Consider the following 21,388-nt stretch of genomic DNA (forward strand, 5'->3'; position numbering starts at 1 on the left):
TTTCTTCTTCTTTTTAATGCAGGCTGTAGTTTCATAGTTCAAGTTTTACCTTTCTGCACCTTTCATTCTTTATATGATCTACACGATTGTAATACAGCATAGACCGTGAAGTGCACTAATTCTTGCTATTTATAAATATCCAATTTCCTATTGTTCATTAAAGACGCGCCACAAAATAACTGTTTGCTTTTGTATTTCCATGATGGTTATTATACATGATTTGCATGTAAAAAGTGCAAGTACATAGAGGATATTTGTTTGTTTCAGTGAAATATCAGTTTTATTTCACAAGTGAGCATCAAAAACTGATATTTTCACGAGTGGCGTAGCCACGAGAGAAAATGACTTTTTTTGGTGCTCACGAGTGAAATTAAGTTGATATTACACTGAAACAAGCACATTTTCTTTTTATTTTATGTGTAAAACTCTATTTTTGTTGCGTAATTTATAAAAATGTCGAAAATCGCGGGAAAGATCATCAGAAAGCATAACACAAATGACGTCATTTTAACGACGTCATCGTCATTATGGTCCCCGGTATTCATAACGCCCGGTATACAATTTGACTTCAATTGCGACGGAGGACCGGAACTAGTTCGGCAAAAACAGTGAAAATAAAATTGATAATCTACTGTTTCAAAACTGTGGATTATCACTTTTATTTCACTGGAAAACATAAAATAAAAGTACATATTAACAAATTTACTGTGACATATATAAGGCCAAGCCAATGTGTTTAATATCTAAACATTGTTTTGGATGAATGTATCATTAAGAACAGTATTTGATATATTAAACCGAGTTAAGATCAAACTTTGTTTCTACAGGGTTATTTATCTATGTTTTTTAAAGTTTGTCGATGTAGTTTTGAAAACATATTAATTCAGGAAGGACCTAAATTGTCCACCTGTCGTCATGTAATATAGCTGTATTATACCAGTATTATTAAAATGATTTTCATGAAGTTCTTGTGGGAGAGAAAAGTAGGTCACTAGGTCGTGGTGGGTCTTTAAATTCAAACTATAAACTGGAAGTCAATCGCCTCTTCTAGTCTAAAAATAAACCGAAGTGCGCTTACTATATATAAACGTTGAGAAAAAGCTGCCGACAGTGGTTATCACTTTGCCTTGTTTTATTACAAAGTTACAGTTGCTTATATATAACTGTTACATAATCATGAGTTAAACCTGCACATTATATTTTCATTGAATAAGAATGTAATATTGTGTTCTACATACTACTCGATAAGTGAGTCGCCTACTATGTATAATTCATAATTAAACCCACAAACAATGTTGGCCACACCTCCAAGGGAAATTCAAATCTTAAACATTTTTTCTCAAAGTCACCTTTACAAAATAAACAGAAACTGATTTTTTAATAAGATATTGTAAAAAGTTAAAAAATGTACAAATGTGCAAATTAACAAAAAATATTCTACCGATTTAAGGTGTAGTTTACTTGAGACGGAGATGCCGCTGATTGATGAAAAGGGGCTTTTTGACTAAAAGTCGGCTATAGATTCTAATGCATTAAGTGAATTAGAAAGTCAATAAATGATCTTTAACCTGTACTAACTGAATTCTTCGGATAAACACAGCTGGTAATTAACATTTAGCCTTATTCTGCCTTTGTGACCGGTGCACACCAAGATCAGCCTACACATCCGTGCAGTCTGATTTTGGTCAGCACTGTTCGCTATTCAGTCAGTAATCTTTCAGTGAACAAACCTTTACAGTCAGTTATTTCTCGACAGAATCTTGCTCACTGGTGATCAAAGTTAAAACAGTTATGTACAGGGCAATAATACTCCTATCAATTACTTGCTAAATTTTAGGGGTCAGCCTCACACAGCATGGGAGAAAGAAATCTCCCATTAGGGTTTCATCCAACATGATTATCAGCCAATATGTGTACTGTATGTTTGTATTATTCTACAAGAAATATTCAATGTCTACTCTGCAGATCTCATAGATCAATACTAGTTGAATTTTCAATTCACAAAATGGAAGAAAGAGCTATGTAAAAAAGTATGGCAATTTTATTTTACATTTTATAAATGATACAATGTTTTGACTGACTCATAAATAACACGGATCTTTGATTCTGACCTTGTTATTTTTAATGTACCCTTTGTTATTTATAGGTATTTATTAAAACATTACAAACAGAAGTTTGACCAGCGTAGAACAAGCTTAATCCACACAAGCTGATCATGGTCTGCACTGTTTGCAGAAGGCAGAATTATTACCTCGTTTAGTAGTCTGAACTTAAATCTGACAAAAATGCAACCGTTGACTTTCTAATAGGTCAAGGTTGGCATAACGTACAAATATATTGTCTCTATTCTTAGTTAATATCATTATCATTCATTCAATTATATTTATGAATTTAGTGTTGCAAACTATAATTTTGAAGATTTTCACTATATAGGTTTTTATTCCTCCACTCTGTTTACATAGAAATCAGAACTGGCATATTAAGTGAACAAAGCTTTTTGTTAAAGTTGCTGAATATTGTTATCACAATCACGACAATTAATATTATGGAATTTTAAACAAAAATGAAACGGTGAACGCAGCTTATCTTTTAACCTTGTCACTACTACTGACTAGGTCCTAAAATACTCTCTAGTCAGTCTACTATCTGAGATGCGATAAAGCTGCACAAGTAAAACATGTAAATCACATGAAATAGACTAGAATTAGTGAACAGATTGGCTAACAATATAATGCTTTATCAGACTAGTTATTAGGGTACCATAATCTTCTTTTCACCAGTGTACTACAAAGTTAAATTTCTGTTGAATAAAAAATATCATAGTTGCCACATGCACACTATTAAAACACAACACATTTTATTTCAGATTGATTTCAATATTGGAGTATGAAATTTTCAAAATTATTTAAAAGACAATACGAATAAAAGCAACGCGTTTATAGCAGATGTGTACAGTGTTTATCGCAAAGAGAATTAGAAGCTAATTAAATTAAATCTAAAACGGTCATTACAAACTTTTCAAGGGGGTGTAAGAATAATAGAAGAAAAAAAATGTGCGATACTGCTAAATCGCTTCTTCGTATTTAGAAAATTTGAGTTTCTTGGTTAAAAATTTTGGTTTATCTTCACCTTTTCTCAGAGAATATAAGTTTGTTTAAGTTCACCTTTTCTCAGAAAATATAAAATGGTTTATTACCTTTTCTCAGAAAATATTAGAGCTACAGCTTTGAAACTTTGTACACTTGTTTATCATCATAAGGTGACCAAGAACCATTACTCTAACCTGCATTTTGTCAGAATTATGACCACTTTGTTACTTAGAAAAACTGGACTATAACTCTTTCCTTACATACTGACCAGCACCTGTAGATGAGCGATGGCACCCGTAGGCGTTTCTCTTGTTTTCTTTGAAATCATAGTAAATTTACAGTCAAACCTGTCTTAACAGACCACCCATGGAAACAGCAAAAAGTGCTTTTTGGTTGACAGATAGTCCCACATAACATGTAAAACGGCCTGATGGGATTTAAAATCATGGTCTTTGCAAACAGTCGTCTTTGTTCGCAGGTGGTTTTTACCACAGGTTTGATTGTACATTAAATTCCTTAATTAATAGTTTTTTTTAATTTATTGTCATTGTGTAGTCATTTTTATAATAAGGAAATAAGAGTACGAATGTAAGTCTATTATAAACATAAGCATAGGTAATAGACAATATTCTCCCGTTTATTTATCAAATATTTTTATGTGTCTGATGATATTCCCTTTTATTTAAATAGTAAATATTTAAATACCTAAAAGTCTTTTTCTTGTTTTCATTTTCCTGATTTGTTTTAAAATCTTTAAAAAAAAATTCTAAATTCATGTTACAAATATTTATTCATCCTGAATAATCTACAGTCAACATCTGGGCTAACATCATAAATAACAAACCATGAAGGAACTTGGGGGTCAAGTCCTGATAAAAGTGAGATATCATGCTGAGGTGCTAATAGCCTGTTCTGTTACCTTCTCCAGCAGAATTTTGGAGAAATCTGTCATAAAAGCAGTCAGTGTTTAAGTAATAAATGGTACTACCCAAATGATGGACCAGTTCTTTTAAGAAATTTAGCAGGCCAAATATAAAAAATCATGATGATACATGAAAAATCTATAATCATTGTAGTTTTTACGGTGACAAAAAATCATCTCGAAACAACTGCAGAAATGGGAGGAAAACAACTTTTCTACCTCATCAGACCTTAATGTAATATATGTTTTCGTAGAACAAAAAATAATATATATGTATGATGTACTACGACTGTCTATCTGACTGACATTATCAAAGAATCATAGATAGATAAATAAAACTTACCCAGGGGAAATCTCATCTTCAGATCTTATGGTTATCGGAATAACAAATTCTTGAATTGCATTGGAATTGTTAAAATGATTCAGGACACTTTCCATTTCTTTTCGGTAAACTGGCAAATCCAAGGTCAACTGTAATGAGTATATTTTTTCAATCAAATATAATTTGTATTTTCATACTATAATAATTATCTATCTCTACACTATATTTCTTGTTAATATTGCTAACTTGCGAAAATCCGGAGTTTAAATGAAATTGGCACCCGACTTTTCTACTTTATTAAAGAAAGATTCCGACAATTTTTAAGATGAATGTACAATATTGCTCTTTTGTGCAGATGTATTGCCATAAATAAAGCAGATGCCCTGTTAACCCAGTTTGTGGGTGATGCTTAGCGTAATGCATGTTTGCTAACTGATTTAAGGACCCTGTCCTTAAACGTGTAACGTTTCCAATAATTGATCTGCTTTGTATATGTATAACAGGGCTTTTGGAATCGAAGAATATTGTGTAAAGGATCCGCTTGCAACTTTGAGGTTGTTCTTGCGATAACTGGCCGTTCTCTTCACCTAGCCGCTGTTTGTTGTTTACTCGCCTTTGAGGTTCGATATATTACACTCATGTCTCATTCCCTGTGAGAAGTTCATTAATCCTTTCATCTGCATTTTTATAGAAGTTTTTTTCAACATTACACCGTTTGGGCGTTTTGCTGTTTGGTCATAGGATGAGGTACCCACCTTGCACACACCTTAGACGATTTCAAGTGTTAGTCAGAATGTCATGAACACTTCCAAACATTTAAGGACGCCCTAAGTGAGGTAGGTATTGGACTCTAGATTTTCCCTTATTAAATACCCTTACCCACCTACGAACGGGGCCTTTGGATGCAGAAGAATCACAGTAAACAGTTTTAAATTCTTGCAGAATCTGCCTGTCTTGAATATTTAGAGAACAACGCATCCTTATGTAGACCTTGACTGGGGACACCATGCTTAAGATAAAACAACCCAGTTTATACGAATGTGGTGTGTTAAAACGATTGTAACTCTGCTTTAATAAAACAAATTGTTTTGAAAATTTCAATGTATATTCGTATTGAAGCATTCTAGAAATCCATGAAAAACAAATGCCTGTGCCTATCATACTTTCTACGAAAGAGCGTTAATCTCAACATTTTCTGCTCTCCTCGTATTTGGAGAATGAGGATAGTTCATATTTTGGTGTATTATGGTACATGTATATCCTGATGATATGCGTGATTTCACTTAAAAGCAATGCAATTGTGTTGTTTGGGCTAGGTCACTTGAAAATTGTTACAGGAGTGTTCAGTAAAGCAAATTAATGCATATTTTTAAATTTCAAAGAGGGGTAACACCATAAGGCAAGGTACATACGTGTCCTGAAAAATACAAGCTCACTATATAATGATACTGTTCTGTAAATTTGGGTCAGATTCGCTGACAACTGTACGAGGAATTATTCGAACAATACTATTAGTACTGGTTAATATCACAACATTCTGTATAATTTCAAAGGGCCATAACTCCTACGCCTTGAATGGTACATTCAGTCCTCATAATATTTTCAAGTTCGTAACATAACGATACAATATTTTCAAGTTCGCCCTAAACAGTAAGTTGTAAAACATCGTTTTGTAAGCACACAGACTTGATTGGACACACCATTTCTATGCGCTCCTTATTTCAATCAGACCTCAGAGAAATACTTAAAATTTTATGCGAGCTGCGATACAACTAAAACAATCTTATCTTCCTACAACAAGAAGTTTGAGACTATCCTCAAGGTGTAATAAACGTACCTTCTGATAACAGGTATATCCGCTTCTAAAAGCCTCTTTAACGGCCGCTTCAGGAATAATTTGTATCCAGTCATCGTGTCGAGCTACTTGTTTCCAGTCTATGTTGTGGAAGTTCATAATAACTGTTTTATTGTAGAAGTCAAATATACACTCCGCCCAAACATCCCCTACATCAAAACGAATTTTATTATCAAGCACTTTTCCTTTTTGCAAACAGAGAACATTACTGCGTACGGGCCATCTACGTTTAAAGAATATACAGGCAGCACCTATTCGCGTGGCACGCGAGTCTGCCTCTCTAACCAAAATAAGGATGTCCGAAGAATCTGTTTAGAGACTTAAATGTGAAAAACAACTATAGTTTAGTTTGAGGGAGAAAAAGACATATCCCAAATCTGTATGGAGAAACGAATTAAACCAAACCAATGGTGATTGAGCTGAAGTTAGGCTTCCCCGCTTCCACTCAGTGCTATTTATTAATGCCTTCTATCATAAACTTTCACTTAGAATTCACAAAGTTATTGTATTGACAAAAGGTGTTCGGAAATAAGCTGAAGGGAAAAAGGGAAGATCATTTGAAATCTACTGAGGCTAAGGTTATGTTTCTTGCAATCTGAGCTGAAAATTAAGAACAAACAGGTTGCTTATTTCAATACTGATGAAAGCAGCGTTGCAATTCTTGCGCTTTACACTTCCTATGCATTTTCTGTCATGGCAAACTTAAAGTAAAAAGTGAGTTATTTCGTAAATTATTTTAGAAGAAGTTCCGGATCTTGCGCTCTGTATATCACCTTCTTTGGATTTCACTCAAACTTTCTTGTCAGGACAAACATAACAAGAGGGTCATGATATCAATGGTCTTGGATCACAAACCTGAATTAATAGTTTCGGTAGATGGTAATGCAATCGCAACATCTGTAAAATTATTTTGAAATACGTCAGTGTTTCTGAAACGAATATCTTAAAAGTTTCCTTTAAATAGATGGGGGTCAACGAAGGAACATTGCCGTCAAGTTATTTTGAAAGCAGGCCAGCGTTTTCAGAGAAAAAAAAACTTGCGAAGTTTTCCATATAGCTATATAGGGAAAACTTGCCCCGACTCCTTTACGGGCCTGTGTTTAATCAAACAGAATGATTTGAAGGAATACGGTACGAGGTTACCCAAGGAACTCTACTTTGAAATTATTGTAAAATCGTGCCAGCATAGAGGAATACTTTTTTAAGTTTTCCATAGAGCAATATTGAGAAAACTAGCTACGCCGCAGGCAGCCATGCTTTTTAAGAATCAACATTGTTTGAAGGAATTTGGTAGAGGTTCATCCAAGAGACGTTGCTGTAAAATTATTTTGACATCGAGCCAGATGATTTTCAAAGTTTTCAATAAAGGAACTTGTCCTATGTTTAACGGATGAAAGTTAGTAGACAGTTATTAAAGAAACATCGCCGTGAAATCATTTTGAAATCTGGTCAGCAATTTAAGAGAAGATTTTAAAAGTTTTTCATATAGACATTTAGGGAAAATTAGGCCCGCTCCCATGGCGGCTATGTTTTTTACGAAACAAAATGATTTGAAGGAATTTGATAGAGCCACCATAAAGACACTGCTATTAAAGGACTTCAAAATCTGGCAATCGGTTTCTGAGAAGGTTTATCATGCTTTACTTTGTGATTGCCTTGACAATCACAATTCTGCGTCAATGACCTAGATCTGAAGGTATCTGAAAGCAGACCACCCGAAAGGTAGTCCTGTATAGTTTAGTTAGTTTATACTATTTTAACTCGAGTCCGTTTGTTGGAAAAACCAGTACTGGTGTCATATAAGTCGTATTTATGACACCAGTGGAGCTCTAACCCACGATACAAGGGTTGATCCGCCGACACCTTAACCACTAGACCACCGCTCTCCTTTGGTTTTAGTTTAGTTGAAATTTTCTCGGCGGTTTAGAGAAGATGTTCTTTCAAGAAATTGTAGACGACGGACGGGCGGACAAAGAACATTAATGATACGTAATGCTTCTTGTTCTTGTGAGCTAAACACAAGTAAAGAATATTGATTAAGAAAAATGTTGAGGTACTTACGATGAGAGATTTCATTGACAGATGAGTTTTAGTTAAAAAAAGTTTGTATCCGTCTGTCAGACAACACGTGCAAGACAATATATTACTTATGATATATTGTAAGAAGATACTTTTCACACACATTTTAACTAACTTATCTCTATGGCAAAACATGTAATATGTCCTCACTTCTACTTCTCCATGAATATGTTTCTATAATTATGTTCTTAAAAACTTTCTGCGAAAAATAACTTAAAATGTTTTTGGAAGAAGAAATAATTTTCAGTTACAGTTGTTGCTAATCATAACATAACATTAAAGTGCTTGGCAAAGTTCATTAGAAAAGCGGTACAAAAGTAGCAGTAATAATTTTCCCGGAATTCAAGTCGCTAAATTAATTCTTTCTCTTCAGATGTTCGACTGAATAGGAAAATTGCATAACTAAATGGTTATATCAGTTACCTATAAGAAAGACGCCAGAATCTCTAATGCCACCCAGAAATACGTCGTCACATGTATTGTATTTCCACTCCTCACACGATACCTCGTCCTCGGCGAATTCGCAGTCAGCATACATGTCACAGGTAAGATGAAGAGGAATGCATCGTTTATCCCCGCATTGAAAGGCTACTGATGAGTTACATGTTTCTAAATAATGGAAGATAAATCAAAGCTTTTGACTTAGATAGATCAATATGTATATGACGTAACCTCATAAAATTTAAACAAACGAAAGGAAACATTCTATTTTATGCGGCATTTTCCAACACTTTCCGTTTCATTCATATCTGGAAAAAGTAGTTACATAGTATTTCAGGTTAACTCAGATCTCAAGCAATCTGTGCCAACGCATTCAGACTACTATAAGATACATACAAAAGGCAAAATGTAATTATCAAGACTCAATCATGCGATGAATGGTAAAGCAGTGGTATACATACAAACAAGAAAGAATATCCAACAGGGAAAGCCACGTTCCAAAAACGCAGCCTCCCTTACAAACTATAACAGCATTCCAATACAAATATCACAAATACAAGCTTGGACTATTTCACTTAATGATTTCACTTTTTATTATACAGCAATCATTTATACAGCAATTATTTACATATTTAGATATTTTATTCGTTATTCGTTATTCGTTTCAGGTCAAACGTTTGATACTTATACTAGAAAATACTTTCCTGTTAATCACGATTCAGCATCCTGCGTCTGATTTTGCCCTAACAAAGTAATTACAGATAATGTGCAAAGATACGCCAAGCAGGACATTCATTCACTTGATCCTCTTCCACTTGTATATTAAAATGCTACTCGATCACTTCTACCCAATACTTACCACAGTTCTGTTCATCACTGCCATCTAAGCAATGTGGGACAGCATCACAGATTTGGTACTGAGGTATAGACTGAGAATTGGCGCATGTGAATTCCTGTCCAGATGAATTTATTTGAAAATCTGTAAAAGGTAGAATTGTTTGTAAAATAAGTTCAAAATCAATATGAAAGAACATTACTGTTTTTGTAATAAAATAATACACTACTAATATTTCTTAAAATAAAAAAAGTGGAAACTTCTCAGGTCGCTCAACACGGCAAAAACGAAAATGTTGCAGGCTCGGTTTGATTGAGCCTGTTCATGGACGGTAGTGGAAATGCAGGCTACCGTCCACGCCCTCTAGCCCCGGGTTGAGCAGAACTAAACATTTACACATGCTAAAAGTACAAAAAGCAAATTAGAGACTTCCGCAGATGTATTCAAACGACGGTGAACATGGAACCTTCAATGAGACACGGGTTGTGGTATGAAAAGCGGTGTTTGGTCCCCAGATTAAGTAATGGGTTTGCCCCAAACGAGAAAACAATGGGCAGAACTAAACAAACAGGAATTTAAAACGAGGATCTGAGGTTATGGAACCTGCATATCACAGGAACTGTCAAAAGACAAAATTAAAAAGCAGGCTCCATATCAAAGGGGTGATTATACAATACCCATAGCTAAGAAAGCGGGAGTGAGAAACTAAACAGTACTAATAACACAACATAAAAGTCGTGCTGAACGATCTGAGAAGATCGAAATATAACAGCCCTGATTGAATGATTAAACCGTTGGAACGGTCTGGAATGAGTGGTGAATTCCTCCCAAAATCCCCAAAAGTGAAACCATTGAGGATAAACAATGTGGAATTCATCAACCAGATGCTTACATACCTTAGTTACAAATAGTCCTTTTTGCAAGGATGATTTTCCCATGAAAGTTTTATGTTTGTATTAAAAAACTGTCAAGCTTTGTTAAACTTTTCCAATAAAATCAGTTATTCATAGACACAACCTACCCATTTTTTGTGCACATCATTTGCAAAAAAACCCTTGTCAAATCGTTAAATATTATAAAAAAAGGTTGGCTTATAGTATAAGTATCAGTACCTCGACATCACATTGTGGTTTAAATTAACAACTATCGTTTAAATTAATATAAACCTAACTGATTCTTGATAAAAGTAGATTTAGACAAGAACTATAGCCATTTAAGGGGAAAGAGAATGAAAAGTACACTCAGTATGTCGAACAAAATCAATATTAAATTACATATATAACTGAACTCTTGAAAATGTATCGAAAATCGCTATTTTAAAACAATATTATGTATCTGTCTGAGAAAGTATGGTATCATAATTTCAAATGTATAAAATGAAGAGTGGTCTATCAAGGTAAACTTCCCATGATACACTTCTCGTAAAGTACTTGTATATAAATAAAAACTAATAGCTGTACGGTGCCTTTACCACAGTTCGCATTTGAAAGCAATATCACTCGGGATTAGTATCTATGTAGGTAATATCTAAGATTAAGCATTAACGTTTCTGTAAGTGGAAACAGCAGACGACAATGTACGATCTGGACCAAACACAACCTTGATTAGTTTTATATGTTATATGGTATGGAAGGCTGCGTTTGTTGAATGTGGCTTTTCCTGTTGGACATTTGACCTTGACTTTGTATGATGGCGAGAACATACAGGTCCTTTAATAATATCATAAATATGATGGAAATGCATAAAATGGAAATACAAACCTTTGTCATATAATAACCTGATAGATGTGGGTGCTATTACAATAAAAGCTATTTCCAATAGGGGACTTTGATATTGTCCGAAGAAAATAAAACAGTTAGGTACAAATTTTGGAAAAAACTAAATCATAGAAAGAAAGAGCTGTTTTACTTAGCTGTTTTACCATGAACAGGCTCAATCAAATAGAGAAAAGTGGAAAATTCACAGGTCGCTCAACACGACAAAAACGAAAATGTTGCAGGCTCGGTTTGATTGAGCCTGTTCACGGACGGTAGTGGAAATGCATGCTACCGTCCATGCCCTTTAACCGAGCCTGCAGCATTTTCGTTTTTGTCGTGTTGAGCGACCTGTGAAGTTCCACTTTTTCTATTTGAAAATTAAACAGCTATTAAACGAAGAATATTACTCTATAAATCGATTGTCGATTTATGGATATATGCATTGAATTCCCGAAAGTGACTACATAAATGAACTACAATTTAAGACAGTTCAACAACGTCTTTAAAAATTCACTATTTTCAAAGAACCGTTACGTATCTTTATTATTATACTATGCAAACTACATCAGTTTTAAACAATTGCTTAATTTTGTTTCTTTTAAAATAACATTCATTTTTAAAGGGATACGAATTTAGAATATTTTAGTATCAAGTCGCACGGGACGGTACTGTAAAACATGCATTTAACAGGAAGAGTGTTGGTAAAGAGGATATTCGTTTACCAAATATTTTTGGGGTTTTGTGATATACTGCTTAACCTTAAGATTTCCTAAATTGCAGCCAAAAATGATGTACGACAGCAACTAATTACTTTCATTTCATTCTACTGAATTATTTGATGATAATAACACTAATGACAACGTTCTCAGACGTAGCTCACCGCTTTAAAATAGTATCGGGAGATAAAAATCAACAGAACCCTACGTGCAACAAGTAGAAAAAGTAAAGAAGTAAAATAATCAATTCTGAGGACTCACCACAGAATTCATCGGAATTATCAGCGCAGTCTTGCCGAAAATCACAAACTCTGCTTATATGGATACACTCTCCATCTGTGCACTGAAAATGTACTCCGCCACACACTTTTGCTTCTTAATTTAATATATATATAATATAAACAGAAGATTTCACAAAAAAACACCTCAGATTTAAAGTCATATATAATGTACTTGAGTAGATTATGACATGTAATTTCGATATCATTTAACATTCATAATGATGCAATGCAATTAATTTAGCCAGTTTATATATATCCAGTAATGTTCACACCATTCTGTAAAAATGACTTTTGTTTGTATCTATAAAATGGAATAAGATTCTTAAATGTAATAAAAATCTTTATACACAGTATTGTGGCTAATCAAATATCTAACAAACTCAGTGTTTCTTTACCTTGTTTTTAAGCAATAACAAACGGAAACCTAAGTAGACTGAAACTTATTAAAAGTCTGGTAAATAAGGTTTCAGTTACACATGACTACTTACCATTGCAATCAAGTTCATCAATACCATTTGAACATTCAGTCACTCCGTTACACACGGATAATATATGTATCCACTCGTCTACTGCGCATCGGTATAGTATATGAGCAATATCCTGCATGTCTGTCTTAACAAAGTCTCTAACTCCTTTTATTAAAATAAGAAACGAAGGACGTATCTACAAACTCTTTTACTGGTTAAGGGAATTGAAACTAAAAAGACAACTAGTCTTATGCAACAACAATCCATATCATTTTTATATGACGAACTGATAGTTAAGATACACACCCAGAAATAAATTGATTGAAATATTTCAAATATTTGGAAAACAACTAGATAAAACTGTGCAAGATCTATTGAATTGTACGTTTCTTTAGTAAGACATAAATTTAAATGTTCCAAAAGACACTATTTTATTTATGTTACTGTTTGTATAACACCTGATGTATTTTATCTATGTTACTGTTTGTATAACACCTGATATCTTTACCATTTATTGTTATCACATTTTCTCCACTCGTGTCTTGTGTCTCTTGGCTGATGGATATTGCCTAAAATACTTAAACTTCTATTCACAAGCTAGAATAATCAATCTGCCTTTAAAATTTCTATATGACGTAGGTCACATATGATAAGAAACATTAACGAAAAAGGACTGTTTCATTGCGACGAGAAATTAAAAAAATCAAAAAGCAATCACTGTTTTAACAGTTAACATATATAATGTTATATTTATATTAACCGCTATTTCTTTAATATCTATATCACATATCGGAAACAATGAACTTAGTTTACAATGTTGTACAGCACAGACAAATACATAGTTTAGTGGAAACGCCAAAGTATACTTAATAAAAAACCTATCCGGTAAAGGCGTGCTGAAATACATTTCTGAAGCTGTGTTAGTAAACATAGACAGGGGTTTAGAGTGTCGGCGGAATAATCATAGTGGTATCTGGACAGGTTAGTAGGTTCATATCTATCATAAGTCAGCAACATCCGGCTTTCCGAGTAAGAATTAAGTAAATGAAATTACATTTAGGCAGTATTCACCAGTAGAAAGAAGCAAATATGTTGACGATGACATGCTTACTTCACTAATGTCTGTTATATTAAAGTAGAATGTGACTTTAAGTACATACTCGTTACATCGATCACAGTGGCTCTTTTTGCAATTTTCTTCTCACAAACCAGAAACTCGACAACATCATCACAACTCGTTCTGTGCCAGGGGTTCTCATTTGAAATGTTTGTGAAGTCCATTATTGTACAATCTCTCTTTGCGTCCATCATTGTTTGGTCATCTCTGGACCTATTTTTGATATAGATAGTTTGTATCATCATATTAACCACAAGCGTCAAATAATTTCACGTGAAGTCGAAATCTCAATTTTGCAAGTGTGCATTGGTATAAGTCTATTTAGTCGACACATCGCTTTTGACTTTTAAAAGAGTTTTCAGAATTATTCAATGTTTCTATTGCACAAATTAGTATTAGTCTGTGCGATGTCGATAGCTAGGTAAAGATGACTTCAGAGTTACAAATTAAAAACAAAAACAGTTCCTATTAATCGGGTATCATGTAAAACTTGAACGAGAGAGTTAAAAAAACATGACAATGAGAAACTTACTGTCTGTCGATTTAATTAAAAATTAAGAAATTGAGGTCCAAGTTTTCTCCCTGAATGTTATGCTACTTTAAATAATTGTTTGTTTGAAAATAAGATGAGATTTAAGCAGCTAGATGCCGATTTACAAAATCAGTCTCACTGGCGAAAAATCACTGTTCATTTAAAGAAATAGTTATAGTTATTTTAGAATTGAGAGAAGCATGTGTGCGAACAAAACTTTTACATACTCGGATATGATCATACACTGTTTATCCGATGCAGATGGGGATTTTTAAGAGAAAAGTGGGCCTGTCCTAAAAACTAAAATACCAAGCCATTTTCGCTGAAAAGATTTGTTCCAGTAAACACAGGTACATCATGGAAGCAAGTTCCGATCCACAAGTGAACAGACTTTATAAATATATTGAAATGAAAAATGGCTAGTTGCATTCTCATATCAAAAGATGTGTTATAAAAAAGTCAAATTACCATGTTTTATGTATGCTGTTTCTCGATGTAATAAAATGATTCAATGCAGACGACGTTAGGCAAGTAAGAAATGTATAACGTTTAATTTCTTGAAAAAAAAAAAAAAAAAAAAAAAAAAAACCCGACAGATAAATAAGTTGCGCATTTACCCCACGGTATATGCTAAGAGACGGTAAATTTATAAATGGAATTCAGCAATTCAGAAAAGTTCGTTTTCAATAGCAGAGCATCGATGAGGATAAATAGGGATAAAAGTGTACAGACCATAGTAGTATTTTAGAGATTAAAGTCAGTAATTAGGCAATCTCTGAAATATTGGACCTTTTGGATTACAGACAACTAAAATGAAACACAGCAGCAAATAAAGAACAAGGAAATACGATTATTTATGTGAGGGCATTTTTGAAATACAGACATTATTGTATGAAAGTGTCAGGAAAGATTTATATTCTATTGTTTCGATTTAAAAACCTGCCCGGAATGGTTGGGCTGTCAAGGTGAATTTGTATAGACTCGTTGAAGGTTATATGATAATGAAGATTTATTTACCATGCAGTAATTGTTAGAGGCGACCCATCTGTCCATCGTTCTTCAACAATCCCTTCACTGTTTGTGAAACGAAATAAACCTGAAATATATTATTTAGGCTTTAGGTCAAATGCTAACCATTTCAAATGCATATTAATTGGCTATATGTTTGATATCATAACTACAAAACGTACCAATGTGAGTTGATCTATCTTGGTAACTCTTTGAGACCCAAACAAATCTCATGCTGAATTCCAGCAAAGCCCTTCGTATGTAGTTAATCTCCTCTGGACTTTGCAAAGTCAACAGGAAGCCATCTTTCTTCTCACAATAGCTCGCTGCCCATGTCCACGTATTTGTCTTTACATCTTGCATAAGATTATACAGTGTATAGCATTTGGAAAACTGATCCACACACACTAAAACGGAAACAAAAAAGCAATAATATGTCTAACAGAAATGACACGTTCCAATAACGCAGCCTCTTAAAACCAGAGACTCCTAAAACCACAATACAAATATCAGTGTCTATTACATACTCAAACAAAAGCTCCGCTAAGTAAAGTTGAACCTGCAACGTCAGTATCTTTCCATATTTGTATGAAAATTCAACTGTGTGGTTTCAGCCATTATTAAAATGCTTATATCTTTTCACTTTCACACATAAAAAATGTATTTAAAGCTAATTTTGGGAGCTTTCATCCATCTATATATAGCTTTATCAGCCAACTGGTCTACTTTACACTGACTAGGGATTAAGATTAACACCATCCGAGGACGTGAGTGAAATGCTGTGTCCCATATGCGCGGTAACTAAAAACGGCACCCGTCCCTTTTCAGCGCTGGCTTGTATGCTCTGATGTACACCGCCTCCTTGACCACCCCCCCCTTTCAAACCAAGAGTTTCCCGGATTCCAATGAGACAGCGTGACCTGGGCTGTATTATTGTATGTTGCGTGAGAGAGCATATTTGCAATCTTATGTACATTTCTGAGATATATAGATGCGATTTATTTTTCTGTGCATTATGTCTTTTAAAACAAGTCTACTTACATTCCTTTATAGTTCGATATGCCCCCGTTTGTAAACAAGCGCCGTGGCTAGGACCTACATTGTTTTCTGAAATCAATAAAAATGATAAAATAATACATAAAAGCTTGCTACAATAGTACACATATGTTGAGGCAATGTGTCAGGTCGTGTGGTCGGCCGTAACACACTGTGTTGGTTTTTAGATAATTTGCCTAATGATTGCCTCATTCATCTTACACATGTCACAGATTAAATAAATGAATGTCTTTAAGCTGCCATACAACTGGAAATAAATAAAGGTAGACAAAAATTAACGATTTATGAAGTGTTTGTTATATCTGAGCTCGGACAATAGTTAACCATACTATGTAAGAGTTGCCTTGTAAGGCGAATCTGAATTGTCCTTTTTTTCTGGAATGGCCAGTTTTAGTCCAGTAAGATTTTTATTGACATTATTAGACGACATATTTTGTCTCCGAAAAATTGTTATGAATAAAAAAATATGGTAGGACATCCTTTGTAATCATAGAACACAACCAAGCATAATAGCAGTCTCGGTTTGATTGAGTCCTTTCATAACAGGTAATGAAATATGCAACATCCCTCACACCCCTAGCACCGATCTAAGCGGAATTCCATTACTGTACGAATGAATGTAGACATTATAAAATCTATTAAACTGTAATAATATTTTTAATTAAGTGTGTATGTTGAGCTACATTCAAAATTAAATACCACAAAGTATGAGCAACAGTGGTTTATTAAAAACAATTTCAGTGTTTTCTGTAGTAAACGTTTTACAAATGTTTTTTTCATAACATTTCTTAAAATTTCATGATTAAAAAGGCTGAAAGTGTAGGCCATCAAATTTGCACAAAAGGCCAGATTTCGATGTAAACCATATCGGACCCTTTAAGCATACATTTCCTGTTGCTCTTTCCATTGACTTCTATCCTATTTAAGGCTTGTCATTTCATGTATATTAAAATTTCTTCGCCCACAGATCACATTATTATTCCAACACGATTGAACTTTTTGTTTTTGTTTCATACTTCTTAATATTTATTAAAACCAACATAATAGAAAATTTCATTTAAATGAAAAGGACGTATCAATTTAAAGAAAGAAGGTGTAATATGGTAAAATATAAGTAAAGAATATTCTGCATTATGTATAGTTCTCTCTTCGGAACGGTTTTGTAACTTTTTAAAACAATATAACATGTAAGCAATTTAGTTTACCATGACACACTTTTGTTATTTCCTCAAAGAAAAAGGGTGGTGGTCTATTAGGGCTGTCTTCTCGCTTGATGTGTTTAACTAGGGAACGGAAATGTTCGATGGGATGGCGCGGGTCTATGGTTGTCGCTGTTCTATACTTAATCTCCATCTTGTTGTAAAGTATCATTGGCCCCCTTGGTTTGTTTAGGTTGCATATGTTCCAAGTTTCCAAATGTCCGTACAAAATGAACTGCGAATCTATAAGAAATGTAAACGCATGTCGTTACCTTTGTTGGAATTTAAACACTAAAAATGTCGATTGAATTGCACTATAGTTATATTGTAATATAAAACGTTGAATTTTCGTCTTTGTACGATTTCATTTGTTTTTATTTTCAAATACCATTTACCCTTAAAACAGCTGACTTCAAATCTTTCGAATACCACTCTGATGTAAGAAAAAATGCCTCCTACATCCTTTGGAGAGTATATGAAGTGCGTTTCGTACGCTCTATCGGGTGTTTGCCATATTTCTTGTGAGGCAAATCTAACGTAGTACATGCTGCATCTGTATATTTTGTCTTCATCTGGTAGACCACATTCCGGAGTGTCTGAAAGAACAGGATGCCTCCCATATAAAATCACATTTCAGTCGAGATAAACAACTGTTTAAGCTTACAATATGCCGCATCTACGGTGTTTTCCTTTTGAATAAACGTTTGATAGTTTTACAAAACTTTGATTTTAGAGAATCTTGCTTTACATGTTGTTATAGAGTTGGGCTACATGTGGAGTTTCCCCTTTTTCTGTTTAATGTGTTTTACTGTGTATAGAAAATTTAGGCGATCTGCCACAAACTTAGTAAATCTTACCCTAATTTGTGATAATTATAGTCGTATTGTAATGATGAAATAATGTATAGAAAAATCATGTTTTAACGAATTATTACGCGAAAAAGAAGTTATACGTCCGCGGAATAATTTCACAAAGACGTAGCTACAGTGATTTTTTTCCTGGCGGCATTTAACCGATTTCGAGTTTATCAATTTAAATAAAACACTATTTTGATATACATTATTTTGATTCTAATATGCCCTCAGTCTAAAACAGATGATAAATTATAGCAGCGCTTTTTCTTGGTCGCAACAACAACGTTTACGTCATAAAACGTTAACGTGATCTCAATTTAGCAAAAGCGTGTTTTAACAGAAACTAGCATCAATGATCAAGGAATAAGTTTTTGCCATAAGTATAGGCATAGGAAATAGAGATCAATATAATTGCACCTTCACTAATCCTACCAGGTGTTCTGTATTATAAAAGTGGTTCTATTGTGACATTTTGATACAAGCAAAACTATTATCTGCACTATTATTTACTTACTTGTACTTCATGTCATTATTGGCTTGTTAAAAATTAATTTTATTACCATATGTAAGTTGACAGAATCATAGGAACCATGTTTTGAGGTGTAAATCAAACACAAATGAATAAATCCTAAATGTTTTTGTTGTGCAAAAATGTTCGATATTGTGTCTAAAACAGTTTTCACTTTCCACTCAATTGTTTAATTGCAAGGGAAGTAAACTAATAGATATTTCTGCTTATAAGTTCTAGCCCAAGGCATTCTTTGTGGATCACAACTTTAAATCTAAAATTAAAACTTCTGTTATTGATATTAACAAAACTATCATAAACTTCACATTTGTGAAATTATTTTTGGTTATTTCAAGGACTTGGAAATCAATTTCTAGACTGTATTTAATGTATTACTATCACTGAAAATTTCAGGGTCTATCTCTAATAAGTATAAAGCTTTACATTAACCACAAGGTCTTTCATATGCATGATGTTGTTTGGAGGAGACCTACTGTATGTGGAAAAGTTACAAAATTATTGTTTTACTAGAGAATCTACATTATCTTGATATGAGGACATGAAATGTCACGCATGGAGAACGTAAAATATAAATCAAAGTAAGCGTCTGAAAAGGTGGTTGTTTTCTTTTCCTAATTAGGACATTAATTACAATTAAATGTTTTAAAAGCTATCATTGTTCTTTTATACAATGAGTTGTAATATACCTTCTGAATAAACTAACGCCCTGAATCCTCGGGCAGTCAGATCCTCAGTGTTGCCATATGTCCAGAAATATAGGTACAAAATTGTCGAATCTGTGCGAATAACTGGAGATTGTCCATTTCTTTCAAACCCAAAGTAAAAGCCAATGTATTCCGGTATCTTGTCCAAGCTGAATGCAAGTGGCTTTTTCGAAAGAAGTATTACATCGTATGAACTCTGGTTGTAATTACATTGACTTTTGTTCTGAAATAATAAAAAAAAATGATTTGCCTGTTTCAATTATTTATTACACGGTGATATAATACTTACACTGTCCCTTGAAGGAGGATAGCAAAATTACTGGATTTGTCAGTGGATGTGCATTTATGAACATAAGATGAATGAGATGTCGTTAATTCTTTTACGAAATGAAAATATATTATAGATACAGGGCACAATGTTAACCATATGCATGCCATTTTATAGGCAGTGGAACAAACTATAAAATTCAAGTAGGAGGTATCTATTTTAAATATATGTGTGATTAACTGCATCAAAATACATAGACTGAAATAAATATTAAAATATTATTTTATCAAAAAAAAAAGTTATTTGAGCTGACAAAAATGATCCCGGGCAAAATATTTGATAAAAAAGGAGACAACTCCGCTAAAGATTTTATGGTAAGCTACTGACATAGTACCTCATGCAAATTGTGCATTTTTTACCTCTAGGCATGGAAAAAGCATGCGTAATTGCCACAAGAATTAGCAATCTGAATAGAAAACTATGTAAAGATCAAATAAGTTAATGTCCCGGGGAAAGTGTGACATTTTCCGTGGTGAAATTTGTCAACAAACAGACGATTTTTTTTAAAAAGTCCAAACCCACAGAATTTCACAAGATAAAATATGTTGAATGGGCAACTGCTGGAAAGAGAACAATCTCTACTACCCATATATATGCGTCAAAGTATGGGAAAAATATCTAGAAATATGAGAAAATCAAAAAAGTTAATTCCGGGACTGTTAGATGCATGTCTTATCATGCATAACATTTAACATAGATATGTTACTTTTCCACTGCACTGATATAACATTAAGATTAGGATTAACATACGGTGTACTCTCAACAATTTCACTGTGTAAACATATTGTTTCCCTTGTGTAAAATGTGCTTAGGGTAATTCTCTACATTTTACCAATTACCTTGTTTAAAATTATTGCATATGCTTAAAGATAATCGTAACTTACAGGTCACTGCAAATTTCTTACTGCATTCGGTAAAATATCTAAAGGAGCTTTGACCCGACTGTGTTGAGGCACATTTCATGAATTCGGTATTCAACCCACTACGCTGTGTCTGACAAACACATGGGAGACCACCGTATTGCTATATCTGCGGGTGGCTTTCAATTGTATTTCTGTACCGGTAACATGTATAAATGTAGAGTTATGCTCAAACAGGGGCTAGAATGCGTGGGTTTAGCAACTTTTAGTTTTCCACATTTCTTTTCTGTGATAGAAAGTTAAATCGGGATTGAACTGCTTTGGTATATGTCTTCTGGCCTGTTTCGTGAAACCTTACATGTGTTCCCCTATGACCATTACATTTGTCACAGGGTGGGAATTATGAAGAGGCCTGGTGCACCAAACTTGCCAGTGAT

At 33.7% G+C, this 21,388-nt stretch overlaps 1 protein-coding gene across 1 annotated transcript in view; it reads right to left on the bottom strand.

Annotated features, from left to right (window-relative positions):
• The window catches only part of LOC123563440 (uncharacterized), a 48,213-nt gene that overhangs the window by 24,531 nt on the left and 2,294 nt on the right, over window positions 1-21,388 (bottom strand). The window contains exons 3-15 of the mRNA XM_053531832.1: window positions 19,746-19,986; window positions 18,072-18,272; window positions 17,683-17,919; window positions 16,463-16,528; window positions 15,604-15,828; window positions 15,431-15,509; window positions 13,925-14,094; window positions 12,786-12,929; window positions 12,278-12,391; window positions 9,568-9,687; window positions 8,691-8,876; window positions 6,171-6,337; window positions 4,355-4,482 (exon numbers count right to left, since the gene is read on the bottom strand). Coding sequence (XP_053387807.1) covers window positions 4,355-4,482; window positions 6,171-6,337; window positions 8,691-8,876; window positions 9,568-9,687; window positions 12,278-12,391; window positions 12,786-12,929; window positions 13,925-14,094; window positions 15,431-15,509; window positions 15,604-15,828; window positions 16,463-16,528; window positions 17,683-17,919; window positions 18,072-18,272; window positions 19,746-19,986 — 2,078 coding nt within the window. The remainder of the gene's footprint in view (window positions 1-4,354; window positions 4,483-6,170; window positions 6,338-8,690; window positions 8,877-9,567; window positions 9,688-12,277; window positions 12,392-12,785; window positions 12,930-13,924; window positions 14,095-15,430; window positions 15,510-15,603; window positions 15,829-16,462; window positions 16,529-17,682; window positions 17,920-18,071; window positions 18,273-19,745; window positions 19,987-21,388) is intronic.

This window comes from Mercenaria mercenaria, chromosome 2 (genome assembly GCF_021730395.1).
Source record: "Mercenaria mercenaria strain notata chromosome 2, MADL_Memer_1, whole genome shotgun sequence".
NCBI classification, from domain to species: domain Eukaryota; kingdom Metazoa; phylum Mollusca; class Bivalvia; order Venerida; family Veneridae; genus Mercenaria; species Mercenaria mercenaria.